Source organism: Tursiops truncatus, chromosome 1 (genome assembly GCF_011762595.2).
Source record: "Tursiops truncatus isolate mTurTru1 chromosome 1, mTurTru1.mat.Y, whole genome shotgun sequence".
Classification (NCBI taxonomy): domain Eukaryota; kingdom Metazoa; phylum Chordata; class Mammalia; order Artiodactyla; family Delphinidae; genus Tursiops; species Tursiops truncatus.
The window spans coordinates 147,190,521-147,215,957 of record NC_047034.1 but is presented as its reverse complement, the minus strand read 5'-3'; the positions used below and the strand labels follow the sequence as shown (position 1 = coordinate 147,215,957).

Sequence of the window (25,437 nt, the reverse complement as noted above, 5' to 3'; positions counted from 1 at the left end):
CTCAAGCAGCGTGAAACTGTCTTTTTGTGGTGCACCATGGGTATGCAAATCGCAGGCCGTTCCGGCAGCTGGGCGACACCAGCCGCTGGCCAGGCAGGGCGGCACCGTGGGGACCCCAGGGCTGCAGCGCTCTCTCGTCGCTGTGGGTCCTCCGGGGAGCCGGCGCTTCCTTACCCAGGCTGAGGTTAAGTCCTACCATTCGGTACCCTCAGGGACCACCCCTCCCCCCACCCGCCCCCAACCCTGTTCTAGGGACAGAAGCAGAAACGGTCAAGCACAGACACTCAGGGACTTTGGGACCATATAGGAGGCAGGTCACCACCCCTTCTGGAGGAGATGGCATCCAAATTATCTGGAAGGATGGTTCGGGTTTATGGGAGGTGGAAACGTGTTCTCCGCAGAGGGAATGCCCTCTGTGAAGTTATGGGTGGGGAACATAGAAAGTAATCAGTCTGTCTGGAGTAGAGTGTGGTGTGTCTGAATGAGGGTGTGAATCCAGCCAGTCGCTGTCCTGAGAGAGCTGGGATGATGGCAGAGGCTAGATGGAGTTAGGCCTGGAAAGGGCTTGGCTTTGATCTTGTGATATCAGTGATGGGGAGCCATGAACGGGGCTGAATAGTGTGCACTGCCACGCAGGGTGGGCTGTCCTGCAAACACTGGGACTTGCCCCCAAGACTGGCTGTGGTCAGTGCCCCGGAACTGACCATTCCTGGGGTGGTCCGGCTCCAACTGGCTGTAATTCTTCAGCTGCTGCCACACCAGGACACTGGGCAATGTTTCAGGGTTATTCACTAAGCATGCAGTTGGAGCACAGACTTTCAGCATAGCTAATATCCCACAAACTACAGAAATAGAGAGCACCTATGAGAAGCCGGGTGATGTCTTACATAAATATTTCATTTAAAATCCTGAAAGGAAAAACTAGTACCCTACAAGATAGGCTCTAATCTTCCCATTTCACAGATGAAGACGCTGAGGCTCAGAGAGGTTCTCTGACTTTTCCAGGTCACTCAGCTGGTAAGTGGCACCGATGGAGTGACATCTTTTGCACTATTCCAGCCTGGTGAGCTCTCCTGCTCTACCCAAAAGCCCCTCCAAAGTGACCCAAACACTACTGGCTCCAAATCCAGTGTCCATCCCTTGGGCATCCTGGATGCATCCCCTACTCTAGGTTCCAAGCCAACCGCCTGCTTCTCTTAAATCTTCGCAAGCATCTTAGTGTTGATTCAGCTGCAGAAGTCTTCCCCCTCCCCCGCCACCTCCCTGCCCACTTTTGGTCAGAACATGATTTTCTGGCCTTTGGCCTGGTGGGGTGGAGTGTGAGAATGCAGCACTCTGGGGGTGGGATCGTTCCTGGTGAGTGGGTGGCTGGAACCCAGGGTGTGTATGTGTGTCAGTTGAGACCGAGCCCTGGGATAATTGGAGAAGGGCAATAAAAGGCCTCCCCCACCTCACGCGTCAGATGAGACTCTGCACTCTACACCCAGGGGTGTGGCCAGAATCGTCCAGGCCCCTGTATCGTGGGCCTGTTCAACATTCACAGAACAGCTTAAATACAGAGCCTCACTGGTTGCTAATGCAACCTCAATTTCAGCAGTGCCCCTACTGATCCCCTAGCTGTCTGGCCAAAGATGCCTCTGGGGCGCCAAGCTGACTGCTGACTTGCAGAGGCCTCTGCCTTGGAGGTTGGTCTGGGCACAAAACTCCTAAAATACCTCCCTGCTATTCCCATCTGTGTTTCAATCGGCCACCTTCTTCTTCTTTTTTCTTTATTTTGGCTGCATGGCTTGTGGGATCTTAGTTCCTCAACCAGGGATCTAACCCAGGCCCAGGCCAGCAATGAGAGTGCCCAAGTCTTAAGCACTGGACCGCCAGGGAATTCCCTCAGACGCTTTCTTGATCTGCTTCCACTTCTCCTCTCACCTGTTGCCTGGCTGTGTCCCTCTGCCCATCCCCCCATGCCGCTCACAAAGGAAGGTGGGTGATGAGTCTGGAGAGGTGCACAAGGCTGGCTTATGATGGCTCTGAAAGCCACACGGTGGGGTTTGACATCAAAAACATTTGTATCGCTTTGTGTACTAAGCACTTCAGCCAGACCCTGTTACCATGTATACATTACACATTGGCTGAACATCATCTTCACGTGCCAGGTGAAAAAACACACCAAGGACTAGGGTAGCCCCACGACCTGCCCCGATGCCTCCACTTGCAAACTCACAGCTCTATCTGAAAACAAAGCGCCAAAGTCATTTGAGATGAGTTCATATAGAATATATTTCACTTTTAAAAATAAAACTTTCAGCATAGCTAACATCTATACAAACTACAAAAATAAACGTCTCCATATAAATAATTTATGTGGTAAGAGGTGGGCAGGGATACAGAGAGCCTACCCAGAAGTCAGCAAGCAGTGGGGCACCAGGACTGGAGAAGGGTGCTAGAGGATCCCTCAGGCTTGGTCTGCTGGGGGCAGCAGGGCGGGGTGGGAGGGGGGACAGGGCTGCACTGCAGCCTGAAGTGCTTGCTGACTTTCACCCCACCCAGTCACGGGCACAGGCACGGAGCACCCGGGTGTGCAAGGCTGCTCACAGCCTAGAGGGTGGTGGCTTAGTGTGGCTCTCAGGGAGGTCTCTGATGGCTGGGTCGGGGAGGAGATGGAGGCAGACAGCAGCAGCAGCAGGGCTCTCCAGGAGTCCGCCCTGCATTCAATAACCCCCCATGGCTTCCCAGTGCCTTCAGGTGGCCTGAACAGGGTCTCCACGCTTCAGCTGCTCTTTCATCAGGTGGCTGGACCTGGTCCCCTAGAACTGAGGTTGCTGGAGCCACTGGCAGCTGGTGTGGCAGCAGGGGACCAAGTAGGCTCTTCAGAGGCCGGGTGGATGTAGGCACCAGGCAGTGGGGGTGGGCGGAGGGCCACGGTCATGGAGGTAGTCACTCTGGCAAAGCTCTGGGGAAGGGTGGGGGCTACCCCCCACCTGAGCCCTCCTCCTTGTGCAGCTGGTGGGCTCAGGACCTCCGGGCTCTCCTTGTACATCTGTACCACCTTGGGGGAGACACCAGCCCCAGTGAGCCCAGGGGCTACTGGGGACGCAGCCCCCTTCAGCACCTCCCTGGTTGGGAAGCTGGGGTCTTTGGCGGCTTCCAGCAGGATATGAGAGCTGACAAGGGACAGGATGTCGAGGTCTGGGGCAAACCCTGCACCTAAATGGCTAAGGTGGGTCCCAAGAAGAAGTCAGGAGGGCTGAGGGGTAGGGACATGATGTCTGGGCAAAGGGGGAGGCTGCCACCTTCAGCTGGTGGTACTTATGGGGAGGGGTCCCTGTGAGTTGAGCCATGTCTGTTGGCCGCTGAGGGCATTTTGCCCTGGCTCTGTCCCACCCCGTCCCCTGGGCTGGGAGCAGAAGGAGGGTGGTCACCTCTGGTGGGGGGCCCAGGATGGACAGCAGCACAGGCAGCAGCACGAGCCCATGGAGGAGGCCTAGGAGTGTGAGTACTGTCAGCACCACGAAGAAGTACCTGGGGGTGTGTGAGGCCGGTCAGTCTGGGCAGGTCCTGCAGCCAGTGCAGGCCAGCCCTGCCTCCTTGCCCCGAGCCCTCCCCTACCTTACAATGAAGTCAAAGTTGGAACCAGCAAGCATGAGCAGACCCAGCAATGTGGAGACGGCCCCATCGGTCACTGGGGCCAATGTGTGCTCTAGGGCCCGGGCAGCCCGGAGGTTCCGGCTACCCTGGGAGGTCAGGAAGCCCTAAGGGAATAAAGTGGTCCTGGAGCTGCTCCTTGGCCAACCACGGCCAGCTCATCTGTGTCCCCAGGGCTCACCCATGCCTTGGCCCACAGAAGGCCAGGTGAACCGAGTCCCTGGGAGGTGCCCAGAACGCAAGCACGAGTCCATATAGGTAACACTGTATAGATGAGTGAGACGCAGGGATGTCTAGAATAGGCTGGCAAACTACAGTCTGTCCCACGTTTTTTTTTTTTTTTTTTTTTTGTGGTACGCGGGCCTCCCACTGCTGTGGCCTCTCCCGCTGCGGAGCACAGGCATCGGACGCGCATGCTCAGCGGCCATGGCTCACGGGCCCAGCTGCTCCGCGGCATGCGGGATCCTCCCGGACCGGGGCACGAACCCGCGTCCCCTGCACCGGCAGGCGGACTCCCAACCACTGCGCCACCAGGGAAGCCCTGTCCCACGTTTTTTTGTAAATAAAGTTTTGTTGAAACACAGCCACACCCATTCGTGCACATAGTATCTATGGATGCTTTTGGGCTACCCCGGCAGAGTTGCCACAGAGACGATATGGCCTGCCAAGCCTAAAATATTTACTATCTGGTCCTTTACAGAAAAAAGTTTGCCAACCCCTGGTCTAGAAGGATGGACACCAAAGTGATAACTTCTAGGGGTGGCATTTCAGAGGATTTCTAATTCTTTCTACTTTCCAGCATGCTGACATTTTTTGTCTCCCAAGGAGTATATATTATTCTTATAAGCAGAAAAATAATAAGGCTTTTATGGGGGAAGAAAGAAGGGAGCTGTTTGCGGGGTCTGGCCAGGTCTGTGCCGGAGCTGCCAGCTGGTCCACGCCCCCCACCCCACCCACACTCCTCCCCTGCCAGAGACCATGAGGCTGTGAGAGAGGCCTGCCTGCCTCTGTTCTAATATCTCTGTCTTGGTGGGATCTTGCCATCCAGCCACCACCCCATTTCTCTGATCCTCTTCACTGTAAATCCATCCAAAAGAATTGTTGGTTCCCATTTTCTCACCTTCCATTCTGTCCTCCCCCCTTTCTGGTCAGGCCTTTGTCCCTCCTCTCTACTGAAATGGCTGCTTATTTATTTGTTTGTTTACATGTTTATTGCTTATCTCTATGCTCTAGAATAAGCTCCTTGAAGGTAAAGCCCGTCTGTAGTGCTCTTATCTCCTCAGTTCTTAAATAGTACCTAGCACATAGTAGGTGCTTGATCAATATTTGTTGAATACCAAATCAGCTGGCCCACCCCTCCCCTAGTGCCTGTGCTCACCAGAGCCACATGGACCGTGAACTCGACACCAATGCCTACAGACGCCACAAGGATCACCACGGGGATGGCGCTCAGCTTGATGCCCAGGAAACCCATGATGCCAAAGAGCTCCACGGTCATCACTGCCAGGACCAGTACCTGGGGAGGGCAGGGCTCACCCAGGGCTCCTGGGCAGGGCAGGGTGGGGAGCTATGGGTCTCTCCAGCCCCACCCCTGCAAGGACTCACTATGAGGGAAGCTGCCCAGGGGTTGAGCAGCAGCAGGGCGCAGACGAGGAAAGTGCACACCAGCAGGATGCAGACCGCCAGCAGGAAGCAGCGCCGCAGGCCCAGATACTGCTCCCAGAAGAGGAAGGGGGAGCCGCTGGGGTAGGCGTGCACCCCAGCCTGGCCTGCCTCGGCACACGCTGCCCGGGCCCCCTCAATGGTCTCCACGAAGTCTGCAGTCTTCTGGAGTCCGTGCAGTAGAAAGGGGAACTGGGCAAACTCCAGGGGCTGGGCCGCCGGGACTGTGGAGGGGAGGGGACGGAGGGAGAGGGAGGGGTGGCCAGTAAGCACCGGGAGCAGTGGGCAGGGCCTTAGGGTAGGGCCCGTGTGGGCCCAGGCCTAGGCTCTGCGGGCTCCCCTGGGACTCACTGCGAAGGTTCTCCCCGGTGGTGTCGTACTTGTCATGCAGCCACTCAGGAGGTGGGGGGTAGAAGTTGGCTTGTGAGGCTGCCAGACCCAGAGGGTCACTGCTCACCCACACGGTCAGCCCCACGTAGAAGAGCTCAGGTGGAATCAGCCCGTCCTTGTCCACCAGCTTCCTTGTGGTCAGCTGCAGAGGCAGAGAGAGCTGAAGGCTGGGCCCATGGGGCCTGGAGCCCCAGGGTGCTCCCTGACCCTTCCAGTCCTCTCCTAACCTGGCTGAAATCAAGAGGCTCCTGGGCATCCCCGGTCTGGATGAGCAGCTTGTAGGCTAGGGCCCCATCCTCAGAGCCATTGCGGTATGAGTGGTGGGTGATGCGCCCAGAAGCCCAGTCCTGGTCAAACGCAGCCTGGATTCCTGGGAGAAAACAGGGTGGGGTCCGGTTGGCCTGGAGCTCTGGGAGCTCCTGCTGGCCGCAGCCCTCCCTGCCGGTCTCCTTGCCTCTCACCCTGTAGCCAGTTGCGGTAATAGTGCAGCCAGGTGCGGGGTGCCTGCGTGGCCGGTGGGGGCAGCACTGCCTTGAGGGAACTGAAGCGCTGGTGCAGATCAAAGAGGGCGCGTTGGGAGTGGGCGTAGTCAAAGCCACCCTGTGTCACCAGGGCCACCTCGTACAGAGAGAAGTACCTGAGCTGGGCGCTCAGGAAGGCATGCTCCTTGGTGCCCCGAGGCACCACATCTGTCAGGGCCAGCCCATCCTGCACCAAGGTCGATCCATAGAGGCTCAGGCCCAGAAGAGCCCCAGAAAGTACCAGCACCATGGCCTGTGGGAAACGGCAACCAAGCTGGAGGCCCAGGGATACCCTTGGGCCCTCAGATGCTGGGCTAAGCCCTCGTCCCTTCTTGGGGCCCAGAGATACCTAAGAAGCCTCTGCTGTGTCTCACCTTGACCTGCCTGGGCCTGGAGGCTTACCTTGGTGTGGGACTGGAGCAGCAAGGGTGCAAACTGAGAGCGGGCGAAATGGGCAAGATTCCAGCGGGCGCAGGGCAGGGACTTGCAGGCTGCCTTCTGCCTTGTCCCCTCCTCCTGGCCTAGAAGGTCCCGTGTTGACCCTCCTGGGCTGAAGAGCTCAGAGGCCAGTGGGTCAGAAGGTGGGGGCACCAGGTGGGCTTGGGGAGGCAGGATGGTGACCACATGCTGGCTGCTGGCTTCACAGTGCGCAAATGCCTGAACAGTGGCAGTCAGGTGAGCAATGCCCACTGGTACTGTCCTATCCCCCAGCTCCTGGGGCAGAATCTGAATCACCCGAGCAGAGCAGGGGCTGGAAGAGGCAGAGAGAGAGGGTGATGGGTCTGTGCCTGGAAATGCTGCTGAAGCGACAGGACGGGATGGGGCCAAGGAAGGATGGTCTGGTGGGTTAGGGATACCTAGAGAAGCAGCAGAGCACATCGAGGCGCTGGCAGTGGCGCCGGTGCAGGTCCAGGCTGAGGACCGCTGGGAAGACAAGCATCACGGCTGCAAAGTTGCAGCCAACCACTACTGCCGCCTGCGGGATGGACAGGAGGGGCACAAAGCCTGGATGAAGCCTGCTCCGGCTCCATGCTCACCCTGAGCCCGGGCCCCGTCTGTGAGGTGAGTGTCTGTGTGGCCCTCCTCACCTGCAAGGAGAAGGCCCGCAGTGCAGGGATGGGAACTAGGGCAGCCATGAAGAAGGCGACCATGTTGTTGATGGACGTGAGTGCAACGCTGGTGCCTGTGCGCTGCAGACACTCACCTGTGCGCTCCTGTCAGGACAAGGCAGTGTGAAGGACGGCAGAGGGGGGGAAAGGAGCCTCATAGCAGTTAATATTTATCGTACTGTTCTAAGTACTCGACTTGGATTACCTCACCGATCCTCACTACAACCCTTACGACACAAGCACTATTATTACCCCTGTTCACGGATGAGGAAACGAGGCACAGAGAGGTTAATTACCAGCCCAAGGTCACTCAAACCAAGAGGCTCTGAGCCCCTACGCAGCACTGCCTCAGATGAGCCCAGGCTGGAGGACGAGGCCTCACCTGGAGAGGGGTGCCAGGTGGAGCCTCTGTGAAGGCATGTGCCAGCAGGAATATGTCATCCACGCCAATGCCCAGTGCCAAGAAGGGCAGCACCTGGAGGGGCATGGGGTGGGCAGCTGGAGGAACCGGGCAGCCTGGGCCATCGGCCCCCAAGTCTGCCCCGCAGTCTTGACGTACCTGGGTAGTGGCGGCATTGAAGGCGATGCCGAGCAGGGCGCAGAGCCCGAGGCCCGAGGCCACCGCTAGGGCCACCAGCAGCACCCCGGCGAGGCCCACAGCACCCTGGGACTGAGCACAGTCCCACCGCAGCATTGTCACGCAGGCGTAGGCCAGCTGTGGGGAGAGAGGGCAGTCTTGGATAGGGCCTCCCAGGGTGGGGGCCGGTGGTGGGGGACAAGGTGCCAGGAGGACCCACCATGAGCAGGTAGCCTCCCACCACGCGGGCAGCGCTGACTTCAGAGAAGGCGTGCAGGATGTCATCCAGGGTGGTGGAGGAGAAGGCGTGGATCTGCTGGGACGCGTTCCCAGGCAGGGCCTCCTGCGCCAGCTGGAGAGACAGGGCGGTGTGAGGGGCAGGAGGTGGCAGCGGCCTCAGGGCGCCGCGCTCGCCACCTCCACGCCTCCATGCCGACCTGCACGAAGCGCCGCTGCCAGGCCTGCAGCACCGTGCCGGCCTGCTCCTCGCTCCAGCCGATGTCGTGTGTCTGGTAGTCGCCCCGGAAGTGCTCGTAGAGCTGGCGGGGACTCATCAGCAGGAAGGTGCTCTGCAGGGCCTCTGCCCTGGTTGGGGTACAGGAGAAGTAGGGGTCAGAGCTGGTCTGAACACTCAGGAGGGGGTGTGCAAGGGGCTTTTGCCAGAGTTGCCTGGCATCAGGGTGTGGCTCCCCATACCTGGGGTGCCCTTACCAACTCCCAGGGGAGGCCCTACCTCAGCAGCTGTCCTTGGGGGTCTCTGGCCATGCCTCCCAGCAGCAGTTCCTCCTGCCAGTGCATGAACTTGTGGGAGAAGCCATGGCAGCCCCCGCTCAACTCCTGAGCCACATTGGGAGCCTGGAGGGGGACAGCGGAGGGGCTCATTACTCAAGGCCCTGGTTTTGGATAACTGGGTGTCTCTGGGCTGGAACCTCCAGGAACCATGCTTGCCACGGAGCTCTGTGGACCTGGAGTGCAGAAAACTGTTCTGCTGAGCCTCTTGCCTACTCTGTAAGGGAGCAGCTAGTGTCCTGCAGAGAGGAGGCCACAAGAGGGAGCAGAGGCCTAGAGACAGGCTGCGGAGAGGAGCTGGCATAACTTTGGTGGTTTTGGAAAAAGGTCCACGTACACAGGGCCACACAGACACTCAGGAAATTAGGTATGATACTCGTGCTTAGCTAATTTGTCCTGTTTCCCTGTAAACGTGTATTTTGATGAAGTCCAGCCTTTCTGGGCTTAGGAAAGGACAAAGGGATTCATAGGCCACTTGAGGGTTCTTTAGCAGAGCTGAATAGGAATGGGACCCTCTAGGTGTCTAGCACAGTGGGGCCAGGGTAACAACGTCCAGGAAATGGGGGGGCAGAGCACAGAGCAGTCTGCTCTCTCCTAGAACAGGGGAACATATGAGGGGAAAGGGAAGGAAAATAACCTGTCCCTGGCAGACCTGGCTGGAACCCACCTGCCTGCTGTGATGGTTAGGGGCACTAGATGGGCAGTGGAGGTCGTCAGGGTGCAGACAGGGCCGCCCCACGTAGGCCTGGCCCACCTGTGCCTTGTCTAGCAGCTCCCGGAAGCCCTCAAGGGAGGCAAAGGGGCCCAGCTCCTCCAGCAGCTGCTCTGGATCCAGGTTGGTCCACTGGATGTCGGGGCGGCCCCTGCAGGGGAGAGCTTACAGTTGGTGAGGATCAAGGATCAATGCCCACCCTCCAAACCACTGCGATGGGACCCATGTAGTAGCCCACCCTCCTCCTAGCTGCTCATCTGTCCCTCTGTGTGGAGGGTGGGCAAGGCTCAGCCCAGCAGGCTGCTGCAGTGAGCTGTGGACAGATACCGGGGCTGAGATGGACCTCAAGACAGATGGTACTTAACACAATGAAAAGGCCCAGAAAAGCCCCATTGCATTCCTTCCCAAACCGTCTATCCTTGGATCTAATACATAACCATACAGGCACCTGCTTATAACAGGTTTTCTTTCTGGCCTGGGTCACAGCTGAGCTGACACCTAGTTAAGTCTCCCTGGCAAAGTCTTTCTGGGGATCTTTTCCGTCCTTTGTTCAGATCTTACAGATCTTCGTGTTTTGTCTAAATAAGACAGGTCTGCCTCTCCTTCGGAGGTGAGGCGAAGGGGGATGTGGAGAGAGCCCTGAGGCTGCCGGTGCGCTGACCCTGGCCTGGGAGGTAATTAGGCCCTGGGTGAGCTTTTGATCATCATCTTTACTCCCACCCTCCTTTCTGCTGGGGAGTTCCTGGCAGGGGATGAAGCAGGGCCCTGGGAGCAGCTGTGGCAGCACTCACGGCAAGTAGGCAGAGCCCCCTTGGAGTTTGGCTCCTTCCCAGAAGCAGTCGAGGGGGGTGAGGATCACGCAGGGAAACAGCTTCTCAATCATCTGCCAGGGACATCCCAGGCCATATCAGTCCTGTCCCTGGGCTCTTTTCTCCATGACCTTTGTAGGATGCCCTCTGCAATGCCCCCACCTCCCGACGCCACCTCCCCCTTCCCCGTCTCTCCAAGCCCTCCCTTACTGCAGAAAAGGCTCCACCTCTACCTAGTCTCAGAGAACAGCTCAGGATACTCACCCGCTCAATCATTCCATTTTCAATTAGGGGAACTCCTGACTTGTAGCAGATTTTGTTCAAATCCCAGGACCTGCAATAGCCAGGGGCACAGGACATCAGCAGAAGAGGGGGATTCCCGCTCCAGCCCTGTTGCAGCACCTCTCACCCCCAGCTGCTCAGGGGCTCAGCCAGACTCACTTTCCATAGAGTGATACTTGCACTTTACTGGCGGTGAGGGCTGCCTGGAGGTGGAGGCCAAGTGCCTCAGGTGTGAGGACGTTCTCCCCCTCCTGGCGCGGGGTCTGTATCAACATCTGGGAGGTGTACGCAGCCTCCTCCCCCAGCTTCTCCTTGGTGTATTGCAGCTCTTGGCTCACCCGGCTGCCCGCTGCCAGAGCAGAGAGAGAAAGCTGGGGGGAAAGAGCCTCAGTGGATCAGAGCTCTGGGGGACATGGGACCCTAACCCACAGAGGCCTCCCAGGACAAGTGGGGGAAGCTTCTCCCTGATGGCCATGCTGACTCCCAGGCTCCTGGCCCTCTGCTTGGAATCTGGAGTGGAGAGGTCCAGCTGTGTGGCTCTGTGGAATTCTTGTGGGACCTAAGGTTTAAGCATGAACCCGGCTGGCTGGGTTTGGAGCAAATAACTTTAAAACGAGAGATCAACATGAGCTGGGCCAGGGTGGGGTTCTGGGGGTGTCCTGGTAAGGGAGCCCTCACTCAGTCCCTCTCTACTCTGGTGGGGAGGAGAAGGAGGGACAGAGGGGCCAATAGGGAGGCTGCCCTTGGAGGGTCTCCTAAAAGAACAGGTCTAGCGCTGGGGCTGGTTCCTAGTTCAGGTTGTCCCAGGCAGTGGACAGACACTTTTCTGCAAACTGCTCTGCAAAGGGGTGGGGTGTGCCTGGCAATAATGGCTCTGTGGTGGCACAGGTGCGGGGGAGGGTCAGACGGTCTTTCAGTGTGATGCTGCCAACATACTGCTTCCACTCATGGAAGCACTCCTGGATCCCGGCAGAGGTGACATCAAAGCGGGCCTGGGGAAAAAGATCCCTTTCACCAGTCTCTCTGTTCAGACAACAGGGAGTCCCAGCGCCAGGCCTGCCTTCATCTCCTTGATCAAGTCCTGCATTGCACTGGCCATGGAGGCCAGCTCTGTACCTGGGATCTGGGGAGGTGGGGATGCTGTGAGGGATGCTATGACCTGACTGTGGTTTGGGGGAGGCGAGGGCCAGGCCCAAACCACCCCGGAGGCTTTGTGGACTTGGCCTGGTCTTAGACCCATAATCTTGCTTCAACCCATCTGGGGCCTCTTCCTGTAGGTCACTGCCACCCTTGGGGCCCAACGGACTGCTTCTCTGAGACTCCAGCCCCACCTGGGATTATCATGCTCCCCAATCTCTTTTCCAAACCCACACAATCCCCTCACTCATGCGAGCCCCAAACCCTTGGTAACTCCCCATCACAGATTCACCCATATGCTCACACCTCCCATCCCCACAACAGTCTCACACAGCCATCATTCTGCCTTCTCTGCTGGCAATTCCACCTACTCTTTTTCTTCCTTTCCTGACTACCCACTCCTCTGCAGTAGGTCCGTACTGCAGTGTTTATTTCATCAGGCTTGGGCCAGAGCTGCCACAAGGAGGGACAGGAGGGGAGGGCAGAGGTAGGCTCCTCGCAGTAAGTGAGTTTGCTGAGGGGAAGGAGGCATGGCAGAAAGAAAGAACCCGGACAGAGCTAATAAGAAAGCAAGAGAAAGAGACAAGCACAATTTAAAATACAGCATCAAGGGAATTCCCTGGAGGTCCAGTGGTTGAGACTCTGCATTCTCACTGCCGAGGGCATGGGTTCGATCCCTGGTCAGGGATCTAAGATCCCTGCAAGCCACGTTGCGTGGCCAAAAAAAAAAAAAAACACGGCATCAAAGAGAATAAGGAATCCTCAGAGAAAATGAGGAAGAGAAAAAGATAAGTCTTCGCTGACGATGATGATGACAGATAGGAGGACAGATGCACTAGGATGTATTGTGAGGCAAGAAGAGATGGGGCGGGGGGGGGGCACAAAGGCTCTGGACAGACCTGGCTTTGGGTCTTGGCTCTGGTGCTTGGTCTGTGCTTGAGTAGATTACTTAGTCTCTCTGACCCCCAATGTTCTCATCTGTGAAATGGAGAAATGCCTACCTTGGTAGAATTAGAATCAATGTGAGCAAAGTACTTAGGAAGTTGTCCAGAACACAGTAGGTACAGATATGGAGTTATTATTCAATGGCTGCTGGGAGAGAAATGATATGATGGAAAAATGAGAAAGAACTGGAGAGAAAAAGAGACTGTAAGTGAGTGGGGAAGAAGCAGGGGGAACAGGGGAAGGAGACGTCAAAATCATCACATTTGTTGAAAACTTTACAAAAGGGGCGCATATATACAATGGAATATCACTCAGCCATAAAAAGAAATGAAATTGAGTTATTTGTAGTGAGGTGGATGGACCTAGAGTCTGTCATACAGAGTGAAGTAAGTCAGAAAGAGAAAAACAAATACCGTATGCTAACACATATATATGGGATCTAAAAAAAAAAAAAATCACTCTGAAGAACTTAGGGGAAGGATATAAAGACGCAGGAATAAAGACGCAGACGTAGAGAATGGACTTGAGGACATGGGGAGGGGGAAGGGTAAGCTGGGATGAAGTGAGAGAGTGGCATGGACATATATACACTACCAAATGTAAAACAGATAGCTAGTGGGAAGCAGCCGAATAGCACAGGGAGATCAGCTCGGTGCTTTGTGACCGCCTAGAGGGGTGGGATAGGGAGGGTGGGAGGGAGGTGCAAGAGGGAAGAGATACGGGGACATATGTATATATATAGCTGATTCACTGTGTTATAAAGCAGAAACTAACACACCATTGTAAAGCAATTATACTCCAATAAAGATGTTAAAATAAATAAATAAATAAAAGCCACTGAACTGTGGGGGGAAAAGAAAAAAACTTTACAAAAGGGAGAATATAACCAGTTAGCCAGCATGGAAGAAGAGTCCACTTTATAGGTAATCCAATAAATGCAAATTAAAATAGCAATGAATTATCATCTTCCAAATTAGCAAAAATTTAAGAATTGGTAGTACTCATTGCTGGCTTACAGGAATGCATTCTAACTTACCTACTGCAGGAGTTTAATTTGGTACAATATTTGGGGGAAAGCAATACTGCAGTATGTTTTAGGATCCTCAGAAATGTTCATAATTTTTGGTCCAGAAATTTCACATGTGAGGACCTGGAAGCTATTGTAGGGACTCAAGCTGTCTCTGTGTGGAATGGGAGCCATGTTATGTTTTAAGAAGAGAAGTGAGATGACCTGGCTTCTTCATCACCTGATATATTCTGGAGCTGAGCTGTGAATGATGCACAGGAGTTGGCCAGGGAAAGAAATCAGGGAAAGGGGTTCTGGACCAAGTGTGTGCAGGTAACTGTAAGAGGCTCTGTGTTGCTGGGCTGCTAAGAGTGAGGCAGAGACAAAACTGGATAAGCAGCCTAGAGTATGCTAAGGAGCTTGAACTTGGTTTTGGAGACTCCCCGAAACCCAGTAGAGAGTGGTGGAAGGGCTCTAAGCAGGGACTGACTTGGCTAGATTTAGAAGCACCACAGGAGGGCAGTGCTGAGGCAGATTTGAAGGTGAGGGGGAAAGATGAGTCACTTAATAGACCTCGATTTCCTGGGCCATCCTCTGAAAGGCCTAATGATTTAGGGCAGCTGGGCCCTTCCCCAGCCTTAGGAGGTGAAACTTGATTAGTCTAATAAGTCAATCACAGTAATTCCACCGTCTTTGCCAAGTGAAGGATTTAGGCATAAGATGCTACACAGTTCTTGCCAAAGTATATAACCAAATGGGAAGTCAGTGGGGGTGGATGGTGGGGAGGGGTAGGTGGTGTATTTTTCCTCACTTTCAAAAAGGGATGCAAGACAGGGATGACTTCCCTTTTCTACCACTGCAGCAGCCACCTTGGGAGAAGGAGGTGATAAGCCTGAGGACAAAAGCCCAACATGCAGAAGGCAGAGGAGAAAGATAGAAGGAAACTGGGTCCTTGCTGATGTCCTTAGATTGCTGAATTATCCGTGCTGGAACTTCTCTACTGTCTACTGCTAGACTCCTTGTTGGGGGGGATAATAAATCAGCCTTCTTCTTCCTTCCTCCCTCTTTCCCTCTCTCTTTCATGTGGCTAAAAGCATGCTAAATGATACAATCAGGAGTGTACTGCCAGGCCTCAACTAGAGCAACAGCTGCAAGTGTGGAAAGGAGGGATCTGAGAGAGGCTGAGAAGGAAGAATTTTAATTGTTTAGTGACCAATCAGGTGAGCAAGAAGAACTGAGGCTGACCCTCAAGGTTTCAGCCTTGGGTGTCTGAGTGAATAGTGGTTCCACCAATTGATATGTGGCTGTCCCCTGCCTTCCAGACAGAAGGGCTGTATGTTCCTTATCTTCAGGGACAGCTCCAGTTTCAAACCATCTCTATCACTGTTCCTGTAAGTACTAATTGGGCTACATGTTGTGATTTTCCTTTTCTTTTCTTTCCTTCCTTCCTTTCTTTCTTCTGTTTTTTGTCCACACCACCTGGCTTGCGGGATCTTAGTTTGCCGACCAGGGATCAAACCCGGGCCCTCGGCAGTGAGAACACAGAGTCCTAACCACTGGACCACCAGGGGATTCCCTGTGATTTTTATTTTAGAGAATTTATCTGAGTCTTTCAGCTTTAATATTGATCAGGAAGGAGAAGTCACATTCCAAATCTCACCACGGCAAAGCTGGAGAGTCCAGAACTCTGATAGCTAATGTCTAGCTTCTTTCTTTGCTTTCTGCATTAACAAAACAGGAAAGGAATGGAAAATACCCTTCAGTCCTCACTGCCTAGGGCATTGTTGGAAGAAGCCTCAATGACAGATGTACAGAGAAAAGATCAGGTCAAGATCACTGCTTTCACCTCACCCGTAGCCCCAGCTAATACAGGGCAGAGTGATATTCTTTTTTGTTTTTAAGTAATGTCTTTTTTTAAAAAATAAATTTATTTATTTTTATTTTTGGCTGCATTGGGTCTTTGTTGCTGTGCACAGGCTTTCTCTAGTTGCGCTGAGCGGGGGCTACTCTTCGTTATGGTGTGCGCACTTCTCATAGCAGTGGCTTCTCTTGTTGCAGAGCACGGGCTCTAGGGCTTCAGTAGTTGTGGCTCGCGGGCCCTAGAGCACAGGCTCGGTAGTTGTGGTGCACGGGCCTTGTTGCTCCGCGGCATGTGGGATCCTCCCAGACCAGGGCTTGAACCCGTGTCTCCTGCGTTGGCAGGCGGATTCTTAACCACTGCGCCACCAGGGAAGTCCCAGAGTGACATTCTGACATAAAGAGAAAAGACCTAGGAATTGATTACCACCCTCTTATATCACCCTCGCACACGGAGCAGCAAAAATCCAGTGGGATCTAGCCTATCCTGTGCTGGAGTGTAGGAGAAAGGATGAGGAAACATGGAGGTTCAAGCAGTGTTTAGATTGGGAAGATCTGGGGAATGGAGAAGGAAGAAGAGGTGGGAGACAGCCTCTACTGTGGCAGGAAATCCAAGAGTCATTTGGGACCACCCAGGCAGCAGCAGTGTGGGTGGGGCTATGTGCCTGTGCGTGTGCGCACGTTTGTCTTGGGGCTGGGGGCAGGCAGGCACAGAGAAACATCTGCTCCGGACCCCAGGGCTGACCTAGAGTGTGTATATATGTGAGGGTCTGCAGAGGGCTGGGGGGTTGGGTGGGGATGGGGTGTGGGAGCCCAATAGGCAGGCAGGCTCCAAGAAACATCTGCTCTGGATCCTAGGGCTTGCTAGCATTTAAAACAACTCAAGGGTGTGAGAGTCTAACCTGGGCCCTGCCTTTGGGTGTGGGCCAGGGCTGGGGGAGGTTTGGGAGAGCCCACAAATGTAAATTTCCCAGGAAAGAACAGAGGGGAGTTGGACTCTGTTAAAGGGTTGCCATACCAGGCTCCAGCAAAAGAGAGTTATGCCAAAACTATTAATAAGAAATGATTTTACTCTAATGCTGCCATTAGGAAGTGAAGATCTGGTTCCATGTGACTCTGCTGTTGCCTCAAAGTACAGATTCTGTGCCACTTTCCCACTAAATGGTTGCAGGGGACCTCGGTGTATGGGACCTCTCCCTGGAGGCCTGCCAGATGATTTACTGTTTCCCCAGCCTTCTAGTTCTAACTTTTCTGATTCTCCTAGTTAGATGAGATCTCTCCCTGCCTTCTTTTATACAACATTATCATTTTCTGCTTTGTATTATATTGGATATTATATCCCAGCATATATTTTACTTTCCTTGCTACTGAAAGATGGGTCTTGTTTTAGTTGCCTTTACAAGCACTGCAGTGCAGTCAAATACATATTAAAGATTGCCAGTAAATGCTAAATAAACACACACGCACTCACAGATAACTGTTCCATATACCCATTCACAGGGTTCCACCATCTGCAGATGTCCATTTATGGATGTGAGAGGGAGCAGGGCTCCCAGACGCCCAGGCTCTGGAAGGCAGGTGCCCCCTCCAGACCCAGCGCAAAGCCCACTAGAACTCGGTAGCCAGCTCCTCACCCTGTTCTCACCATACCCAAGCAGCTATGGCCAGTGTCCATAACTCACCTTCCACCCAGAGCTGTTCTAGGTCTGTTTCAATGATGGCCACGCGGAGACCCAATGCTAGGGCCCCAAAGGCCAAAAGTCCCAGGAAGAGCACTTTGCCACAGTGTCTCTGGATCCCACAGCCCAGAGAGAAGAGCAGGCCCTGGAAGTAAGCACGAAGCCAGAGTGGAGCCTGAAGGCTCCCAGCTAGGATCTGGGATGGAAAGAGAAGGGTCAGCCAGGCATTACTGCAACAACACATGAAACCTTTCCCTTTTCTCCTTATTACGCCCTCTACCAAGCTCTAGCTTCTTGGTTTCTGGATACAAGACAGAGGACCTAAACAGACACGGGCCCAAACTTGGAAAAAATTTGACTCCATTCCCTGCTTCCCACCCAATATACACCTGAGGAAGGCACAGATTCCTTTCTGAGATAGGATACATATACACACACCTGTTCTCAGGTGGACAGAGGTGGACATAGACACACCTACTCCCACCGGGCAGAGCAGGAGAAGACACGGACACACAACACAGCCTTCCCGGGCGAGGGCCAATAACACATGGCATTTAAGAGACATCACACCTTGCCGAGTGACAGACCTGGGGTCTCTAGACCCGGCCCCTTCTTCCGGCTTCCCCTCCACTCACCTGGGGTGCTGCAGATCGAGCTGGGGGTGTGTAGCCCGGGGGCAGCTCCCCAAGGGGTGGCGGCCGAGCCATGCTGGCGGGGATGGGGGGGCCTGGGCGCCCCCAACCCGCGTTATCTGGGCGCCCCCATAGGCTGGCCTGGTCCCGCGTACCGCGAGGTCCCGCGTCGGAATTCAGTGGGGCCGCTTAGCCGCGGGTACGGGTGTACAGTGGCGTTCGTGAGCTGTAGGGGTGCAGGGAGGTGCGGGCCCGGGGCGCGGAGCCGGAGTGCCTCCCGCGTGCAGGAACAGCTACGCGACGCCCGGCGCGGCTCGAGGTGGCGACCGCTGTGCCGAGGAGGCGTCTGTAGTCCAAGAAAAAGGGAAAGGCCGGGGCTACGCCCTCCCTTTGGCTTAGTCGCCGGCAAATTACCCGGAGCTGCGCGGCCGGATCCGTTGCTAGGCAACGGCGCCGCGGGGGGCGGGGCAGGAGACCACCCAGGCAGGGCCACCCCTCTCCTCGCTTCCCCGCCCGCCCGCCTGCCTGCCCTCGGGGAGGAGGAGGGAGGGAGAACCCGGAGAGGCGATGCGTTGGCCAAATGTTAAGTCAGGAGAGACCAATGCTGAGAAAAGGTATCTGCTGGCCGACCCAACCAAGACCCAAAGACTGCTTTTCACAACTCTCTGCCTCCATTCTCTCCCACGTCAGTCCACTCTCTCCACTGAGGCCAGTCATCTCTCTAAAACGCGAATCTGATGACAGCTGCAAAACACAAAGCCCACTTGGAGCACAGGGCCCTGCAGGATCTAATCAAAGTCTTCCGTCCCATAGTTCCTTCACACCCACCCCATGTTCCTTACAGCCCTGCAGAGCCACATGTAATTTCCTAAAGCCACCATGTTATTCCATGTATTTCTGCCTTCTTACACGTGGCCCTCATGTTTTGGCAGGCCGCCTTCAAAATGGAGCATGAGGGAATTCCCTGGCTGTCCAGTGGTTAGGACTCCGCGCTTTCACTGCCGAGGGCACGGGTTCAATCCCTGGTCGGGGAACTAAGATACTGTAAGCCTCTCAGCGTGGCCTGGAAAAAAAAAAAAAGACCCAAAACTGAACATGCATCAACCATCCGCCTTTGAAGTCTTCCTTGAGTCACACCACCCCTTCTAACGGATAATTGCTTCTTTGTGCGCCTTATAACACTCAATTTATATATTTATTATTGCACGTGATACAATTTATGTACTTGAAAGTCTGCCTCCCTCACTAGAGAGTAAGTAGGTGCTCAATAATTGTTGAGTGGGGCTTCCCTGGTGGCGCAGTGGTTGAGAGTCCGCCTGCCGATGCAAGGGACACGAGTTCTTGCCCCGGTCCGGGAAGATCCCACATGCCACGCAGAGCGGCTGTCCGGAGCCTGTGCTCCGCAATGGGAGGGGCCACACAGTGAGAGGCCCGCGTACCGCAAAAAAAAAAATTGTTGAGTGAGTCATTTGAGAGTTGCACAAACCAGTCTTGGAAGTGACTTGGAAACAGAGACTAGTCCCTTTATTAAACTTTCATCAACTGTCTGGCCTGTGAGTCTGTTTCTGCAGGTTCCTGACTGATTAACCCTGAGTGGCAGAGGAGGGTAAAATCAATATACTAGCATGTAAAGTCTGGGAAAGAGAAAAAGAATCTCCAGTAAACTCATTACTCTAACACAACTACTATTATCTCTGGCCAATTTCTTGGTCAATTCTTCCAGACTTGTTTATGATTACATCACAAACATTTCATGTAACTACATAGTCTTTGTATCAATCATTTGGAGAATGTCCTTAGGACAGATTCCCAGAAGTCGGGGTGTTTGGTCAAAAAGTATGAACATTTTTATGGCTCCTGCTACACATTGCCAAACTGCTTTTTGAAAAGTTGTGTCAATTAACATCATCTCCCTGGAGATCTCTCCTCAGTTCTGGGGAAGGGGGAACTTCAGGCCAAGTGGGTGAACACCTAGCAGGTTTGCCACTTCCATTGGTACATTCATCCAGCAAAATGCCTTGGAGGAACTAACACATATGTGATGGTGTTGGCTAAGTAGTGACTACACAGTAAAAGCAGCGTATGTGCATAGCACTTTGTTCCTCCCTGTCATAGAGAAGAGGGTCCTGTTGTGGATAAAGAAAGTGTACCCTCAGCAATTCTCTGGAAATAGAAATAGCCTCTAAACTAGGTTGTGTGGGCCCCCAGATTGCTCTTGCGGCTATAGCAAAAGATGAGTATGGCTGGGTGTCATCAGGACTGGAGGTAGAGAGGCTTTGCTGTAAGTAGTTCTTGAGGCCTCCTTCCTTCTCGCTAGATTGGCAGACATAAGGTCCATGGAGAAATAGATTGCTAATCAGCTGGGCCTTGGGACTGTTTCCACAGCAGGCCCACCATTGCTAACAACTGTGGTAAAGTCTGGCACTTCTGTGGATGCTTTCAGGGCAGGGCCTGCCTGCTGAGAAAACTTCTTGCCTTGTAAAGTCCAAACACCAGGGTGGGAGAAACTGGTCTGCAGTTCCAACAATTCTAACCCAGGGCCTAGTGCCCTCTGACTGCTCTGAGCTCCAAAGTGACCTTTCTTCTCCCCAACAAAGTTGAGTTCCTAAGTACAGCTGAGCTCAGCCAGGGTGAGCTAAAGCCACAGACCCCAGGGAACAGGGAGGGAAGAAGCTGCTCTTTTCTCTCTATAAACAGCCTGCTTCAACTATGGAATAGCCTGGTTCACAGTCACTTCCACTGGACCTTGGTATGTGTCTTGGGCCCAAACCAGAGAAATTCTCCAAGGAATAACAAAAAGAGAAAAGCAATCATTCATTATCGCCAAGGAGTAAATCTCACTACTGATTGAGACAAATATTCCTTAAGGTCTCTTACGGAGCCACCACTTTGCTAAGCTCTGGGGCTGCAGAGTACCTGATTTTTAGAAGTTCACAGCCTAAGAGGGAGCACAGAGACCACATGGGAAACCACTGTGAGCTGGAATACTCAGGGAGGTTTCCAGAAGTGAGAACATCTGGATGGGAGAGGTGGGAGGGTGACAGAATCTAAAAGGAAAAGACGGGGCTTCCCTGGTGGTGCAGTGGTTGAGCATCCGCCTGCTGATATAGGGGACACGGGTTCGTGCCCCGGTCTGGGAAGATCCCACATGCCGCGGAGCGGCTAGGCCCATGAGCCATGGCTGCTGAGCCTGCGCGTCCGGAGCCTGTGCTCTGCAATGGGAGAGGCCACAACAGTGAGAGGCCCACATACCGCAAAATAAATAAATAAATAAAAGGAGAAGACATGGTTCAAGGTCTGGATCTTTCATTTACTGGCTATGAGATCTTGGGCAAGTCACATAATCTCTGACATTGCCCTAAGGATTAAATGAGATAATATATATAGCTGAGGAACAGTGCCAGGAAAAGTGAAGCAAACCACCACACACACACACACACACACACACATCAGGGTAGGGTCCATGAGGGAGGAGCCAGGGCAGGCCTTCTTTCCCTGGTATTCCCCAAGCTACTCACTCACCATGCTTTGGGCTGGCTTCTGTTACCTGGGCCAGGCAAAGTCAATGACACTGAGATGTGGAGGAGGGAAGCAGATGCCCTAGCAGCTCCCTACTACCACCCATTATGTTTAGGGGCCAAGCCTGGGAATGTATGCCCCTTCCCCCCAGGCAGATTTATTCCAGTAGCACCTGTCAAGTCTCTAGTGCTAGAGGCTGCAACCAGAGATCAGAAAATGGCCTTTTACCTTGATGGTGAGGGAAGGAGAGAGGATAAGAATCAAGGCAGAATTTCCCCATTTATCCATGGCAGAAGAGCCCCTGATGCAAGCCTTCTGGGTGGTGGCAGATGGCTCAGGCTGAAGACAGGTCATCCTGACCTCTAGTAGAATGTGTTCTCCTGCTCAGACTCTTTATCTCCCTGTCAGCTCCATCAGAGCTGAGCTTTCTAGACCTTCTGTCTGGGTGGTCCTTCCCCACACCCCTCTCCCCCTTCCTCAGACACATTTAACTATTTAAAAAGCAGCATACCAAGACCTGGCTTATGTACCTTCTTAGGGGTAGGGATGCCTGTGGATTAAAAAAAGTCTACTCTTTGCAATTCTCTGGAAATAGGAACAGCTTCTAAACTAGGCTGTGCAGACCCCTAGATCACTCTTGGGATCCAGCTAGAGTTTTCCCTGACGCTTTCCACTGCAGATGGGAGTGGGCTAGCAAAAGTAACGTGGTGAAGAACTGGGAAGTTCAGCCTCTCGCCTTGGAAGTAGCTTGGAGGGCAGTCTTGGCGGTCAATCCCCTTACAGGCTCAGGGAGCTCTTGCTGGCAGGTAGGGGAGATGGGTTACTGGGGGAGGGGTTCTTGCACCAGTAGCCATCAAACTGTGTCTGACCTGGCAAGCTCCCAAAACCCCAAACCCTCAACACCTCCCCAGAGTCCTCCTTGATTTGGCATTAAAGGCCCCCTTCCCCCTCTCCTCCACTTCCCTCATGCAGCATCACTGGGAGAGAGAGGCAGGGCAGATTCTATCAATTCTTTTGCCTGCCTGGCTCTTCTGGCTTCTGTCCCATGGAGAGGTAGCTGGCCAGTGGACATGCAGTTGCTCACTACATTTCAAACCTCTGTAGATGCTGCCAAAAGGAAACAAAAGCTGTCCCTGCCTTCTGGCAGACAAACAGAGCAAAGAGAAGAGAAATCAAAGCACCTTGGGCACTCAGCCCGTTCTGGAATTGTTGGAGACAGTAACAGCAGTGTCCTGAGCTGGGGGCTGCTCCCAGCTGGGACTCAAACTCAGCAAGGTCTTCCCCTGGGGGACTTTTACTTTGTCTTCTTTTTCTTTCTTTCTTTTGTAAACTCTTATTTATTTATTTATTTTTGGCTACATTGGGTCTTCGTTGCTGCGCGCCGGCTTTCTCTAGTTGCAGCGAGTGGGGGCCACTCTTCATTGTGGTGCACGGGCTTCTCACTGTGGTGGCTTCTCTTTGCTGTGGAGCATGGGCGCTAGGCGCGTGGGTTTCAGCAATTGTGGCACGTGGGCTCAGTAGTTGTGGCTCGTGGGCTTAGTTGCTCCACGGCATGTGGGATCTTCCCAGACCAGGGCACGAACCCGTGTCCCCTGCACTGGCAGGCGGACTCTTAACCACTGCACCACCAGGGAAGCCCACCCTGTGTTTTCTCCAGCCCCCTCCTTTCCTTGGAGCAGGAGCTGCTCGTGGGCTTGTGCAAGGGAAGGTAGAGGAGAGGCTTTTCCTCTACTTTACTGTCAGGGGTTCCACGAGCTCAGTGGGGAAGATCAGAAAGGGGTATGGGAAGGCTCTGGGACAGTTTAATCAATCCCTTCTCTTCCCCTACTCCACCCTACCTCCAAATCCACCCACCTCTATCCCCTTTCTGCGGTCAAGGAGCAGTCTTCTGCCCTCTTGGGCCACCTGGACCCCAAGGGTCAGAAAGCTCTGAGAGGGGACAAAGCCTGAGAAAGTCACTTAAAAGTCACCCAGTCCAACTTTTCCATTTTGCAGATGTAGAAACTTAGGGACAGAGAGAGACAGTGATTTGGCCAAAGCCAAACAACATTCCACAGGGCAGGTCTTCTTCCATCGAGGCCAGAACTGTCTCTAGCATCATCGGAGCCCCACAAATTGAATATCACCTCCAAAGGGGATCATCTTGGGCACTACCACAGCTCTTTATTCCCACCTCCCCTGCAGTCCTATCAGTTTCAACCACTCTGCTGGGCCATTTCAACTCCTGTCTGATTAGGACAAACTTTCAGGAACCTTGTCCTGACCAGTGGGAGGAATGTGGAGCTCTAGAGCAACCAAGAAGGCTGGCGGAGGTGGAGATCCCCCAGGGTAGGAATGCTCATCCAGTCTCTGACAAGTTCAATAAAAGCAACTAAGATTCAGGCAAGATCACTCAAATGAACTTGAGAGACTTCAGATTTTTGAAGCAATGTAGAAACCAGTATTTCAAATCATTCTTTATAATTACAGCCACCCACAGTGAGCACATCAAGAGAAACGTTTCCTTTGATAATTCTAGGAGGTGAAATCTCACCCCAGGAACCACTTTCATCTTCCACCAAACACCTGCAGGCTGTAAAGCAATGTAGGGAGAGGCAAGAGCAGAGTGTGTTTGGGAGCGGGGGTGGTGAAGGCAAGGTGCACAGGGATCCAGAAGAGCTGTGAGTACTGAAATGTCACTTCTCAATGATCTGAAGCAGGAGAGTCTGTGTAACTAGGGTATAAAGGAGTGCAGTTGGAGAAGACTCAGAAAGAATTTCCAACGATGATATAGGTTGCTGGCTCTTCCTTACCACGTTGGGCAGACCTCACTAAGAGAAGGTGAGAAGGGGTCTGGCTTCTCTCAAACCATGGCTTTCTTTTATTGCTCTTTCTTCCACTAAAACCTGTGGGGATAGGCTTGTTGGTTAGGCAGGGGCTGCCTCCTGATTGCTCTAGGGTCTCCAAGGTGTAATAGTTGAGCTGGAGAAACTGACCCGAGGCTGGAAGGATAGGAAGTAAATGGCAGGGGTTAGAAGGTGAGGCTTGCGGTGGCGTGGTGTCAGGGGCCAGCAATCTGTGTGGTAGGTATGGGAGCACAGCAGTAAGTCCTGGACTGAGGTTCAGGGGCCAGGCTGCCCAAATTGACAGCTGTAGAGGGAACATCATATGCAGAGGTCGCAATGACAGCAGCTAGGCCTATGGGCCTAGAAAGCCTGATTAGGGTCAGGGACTGAAGTACCCTCAGGTCCTTTCAGGTGGGAGATGCTTTTAAGGACGACGCTGGGCCAGCCAGTCAGAAAGTAGCCCTCCTAGGAACTTCACCACTGGACAGCTGCTGCCCCTGCCTGATACCCTCGGTGTACGAGAGCTAGGCCACTGTTCCACACGCCAGCTCCAGATGGTTTCTACAACATGAACACACACTGTGTATCTCTGGAGCCCATTTGATGTGGAGCTTGGGACTACTCCCTAAGTCTCCAGCATGGCTTTGGGAGCCCTTCTTTTATTGGGAAATAAATACAGAGTCAAACAGGTGGGCCAGCCAACATCTGTAGTTCTGGGGGCCAAGAGGAAGGAATCTGACTTGCTCAGAACTCAGATCTCCATGAGCTGGTCATTCCCCACGATCACCTCATTCACTCGTTTGGCTATAAAAGAAAAAGAAAAGATTGTTTAAGAAATGGCAGCAAAATATGTCATTTCAAACCCGATTACTTCTAATTCTGTGTTCATAAACATTCATGCCTCTCCTACGTGGCTCAGCTCTTTAGAAGCTCTTGGGAATACAACTTGTCTAAAGGACTTTGGAAGAGACAGCATCTTCCCACACAGGAGGCGGGGACTGACTCTCTATACACCTGGCTTTCAGGAGACTTCACATAGGAGGGGGACTGGAACTGAGTCATAAAGAATGATAGAGTTTTTTTAGGCAGTATATCAAGGGGAAGGCATTCCAGGCTGTTAGAACAACGTGAGCAAAGACATAAAGATGTAAGAAAGAGGCCTGTGAAAAACTGTGGTGTGGCCAGAGGATAGGGAATGGAGGAAAATAGTGAGAAGAAAAGAGACTAAATAGTTAAATGATGGAGATATTCAAAGGAGAAAGGGAGATGCCTCATATGTCACATGTAAATAATACTCCATACTCGACAGGGTTATTGTGAGGATTCAATGAGTTAAAGAATCATTGA

General features: G+C 53.4%; 2 protein-coding genes across 16 annotated transcripts in view; both read right to left on the bottom strand.

Moving 5' to 3' along the window:
• Positions 1–2,240: 2,240 nt before the first annotated feature.
• PTCH2 (patched 2) lies at positions 2,241–17,884 on the bottom strand. 13 transcript variants are annotated; one of them, XM_073790657.1, is made up of 22 exons: positions 17,750–17,884; positions 17,118–17,310; positions 10,650–10,839; positions 10,473–10,542; positions 10,191–10,282; positions 9,442–9,550; positions 8,632–8,753; positions 8,336–8,483; positions 8,119–8,250; positions 7,881–8,036; positions 7,704–7,796; positions 7,301–7,426; positions 7,070–7,188; positions 6,615–6,963; positions 6,153–6,486; positions 5,919–6,061; positions 5,653–5,833; positions 5,245–5,525; positions 5,018–5,155; positions 3,604–3,746; positions 3,417–3,516; positions 2,241–3,043 (listed from the first exon to the last, which is right to left on the bottom strand). In XM_073790657.1, exons 1-22 carry the CDS (start codon positions 17,819–17,821, stop codon positions 2,780–2,782), a joined length of 3,555 nt encoding a protein of 1,184 aa, XP_073646758.1. In that variant the 5' UTR covers positions 17,822–17,884; the 3' UTR covers positions 2,241–2,779. The 13 variants fall into 13 exon arrangements, 9 of the variants coding, with proteins under 9 accessions (XP_073646758.1, XP_073646766.1, XP_073646750.1 ...); XM_073790649.1 differs by having other exon boundaries at positions 2,242–3,043; positions 9,355–9,550; XM_033867573.2 differs by having other exon boundaries at positions 2,242–3,043; positions 6,153–6,465; positions 9,355–9,550.
• Positions 17,885–18,672: 788 nt separating this feature from the next.
• EIF2B3 (eukaryotic translation initiation factor 2B subunit gamma) overlaps positions 18,673–25,437 on the bottom strand; it is a 156,422-nt gene continuing 149,657 nt past the window's right edge. For 2 of the 3 annotated variants that reach the window (XM_019937912.2, XM_019937911.2), the window contains exon 12: positions 24,675–24,894. In XM_019937912.2, the coding sequence (XP_019793471.1) occupies positions 24,842–24,894 (53 nt within the window). In that variant the 3' untranslated portion in view covers positions 24,675–24,841. Of the gene's footprint in view, positions 18,810–24,674; positions 24,895–25,437 lie in introns of those variants that run through there. The other variant, XM_073790688.1, reaches the window with a different exon arrangement.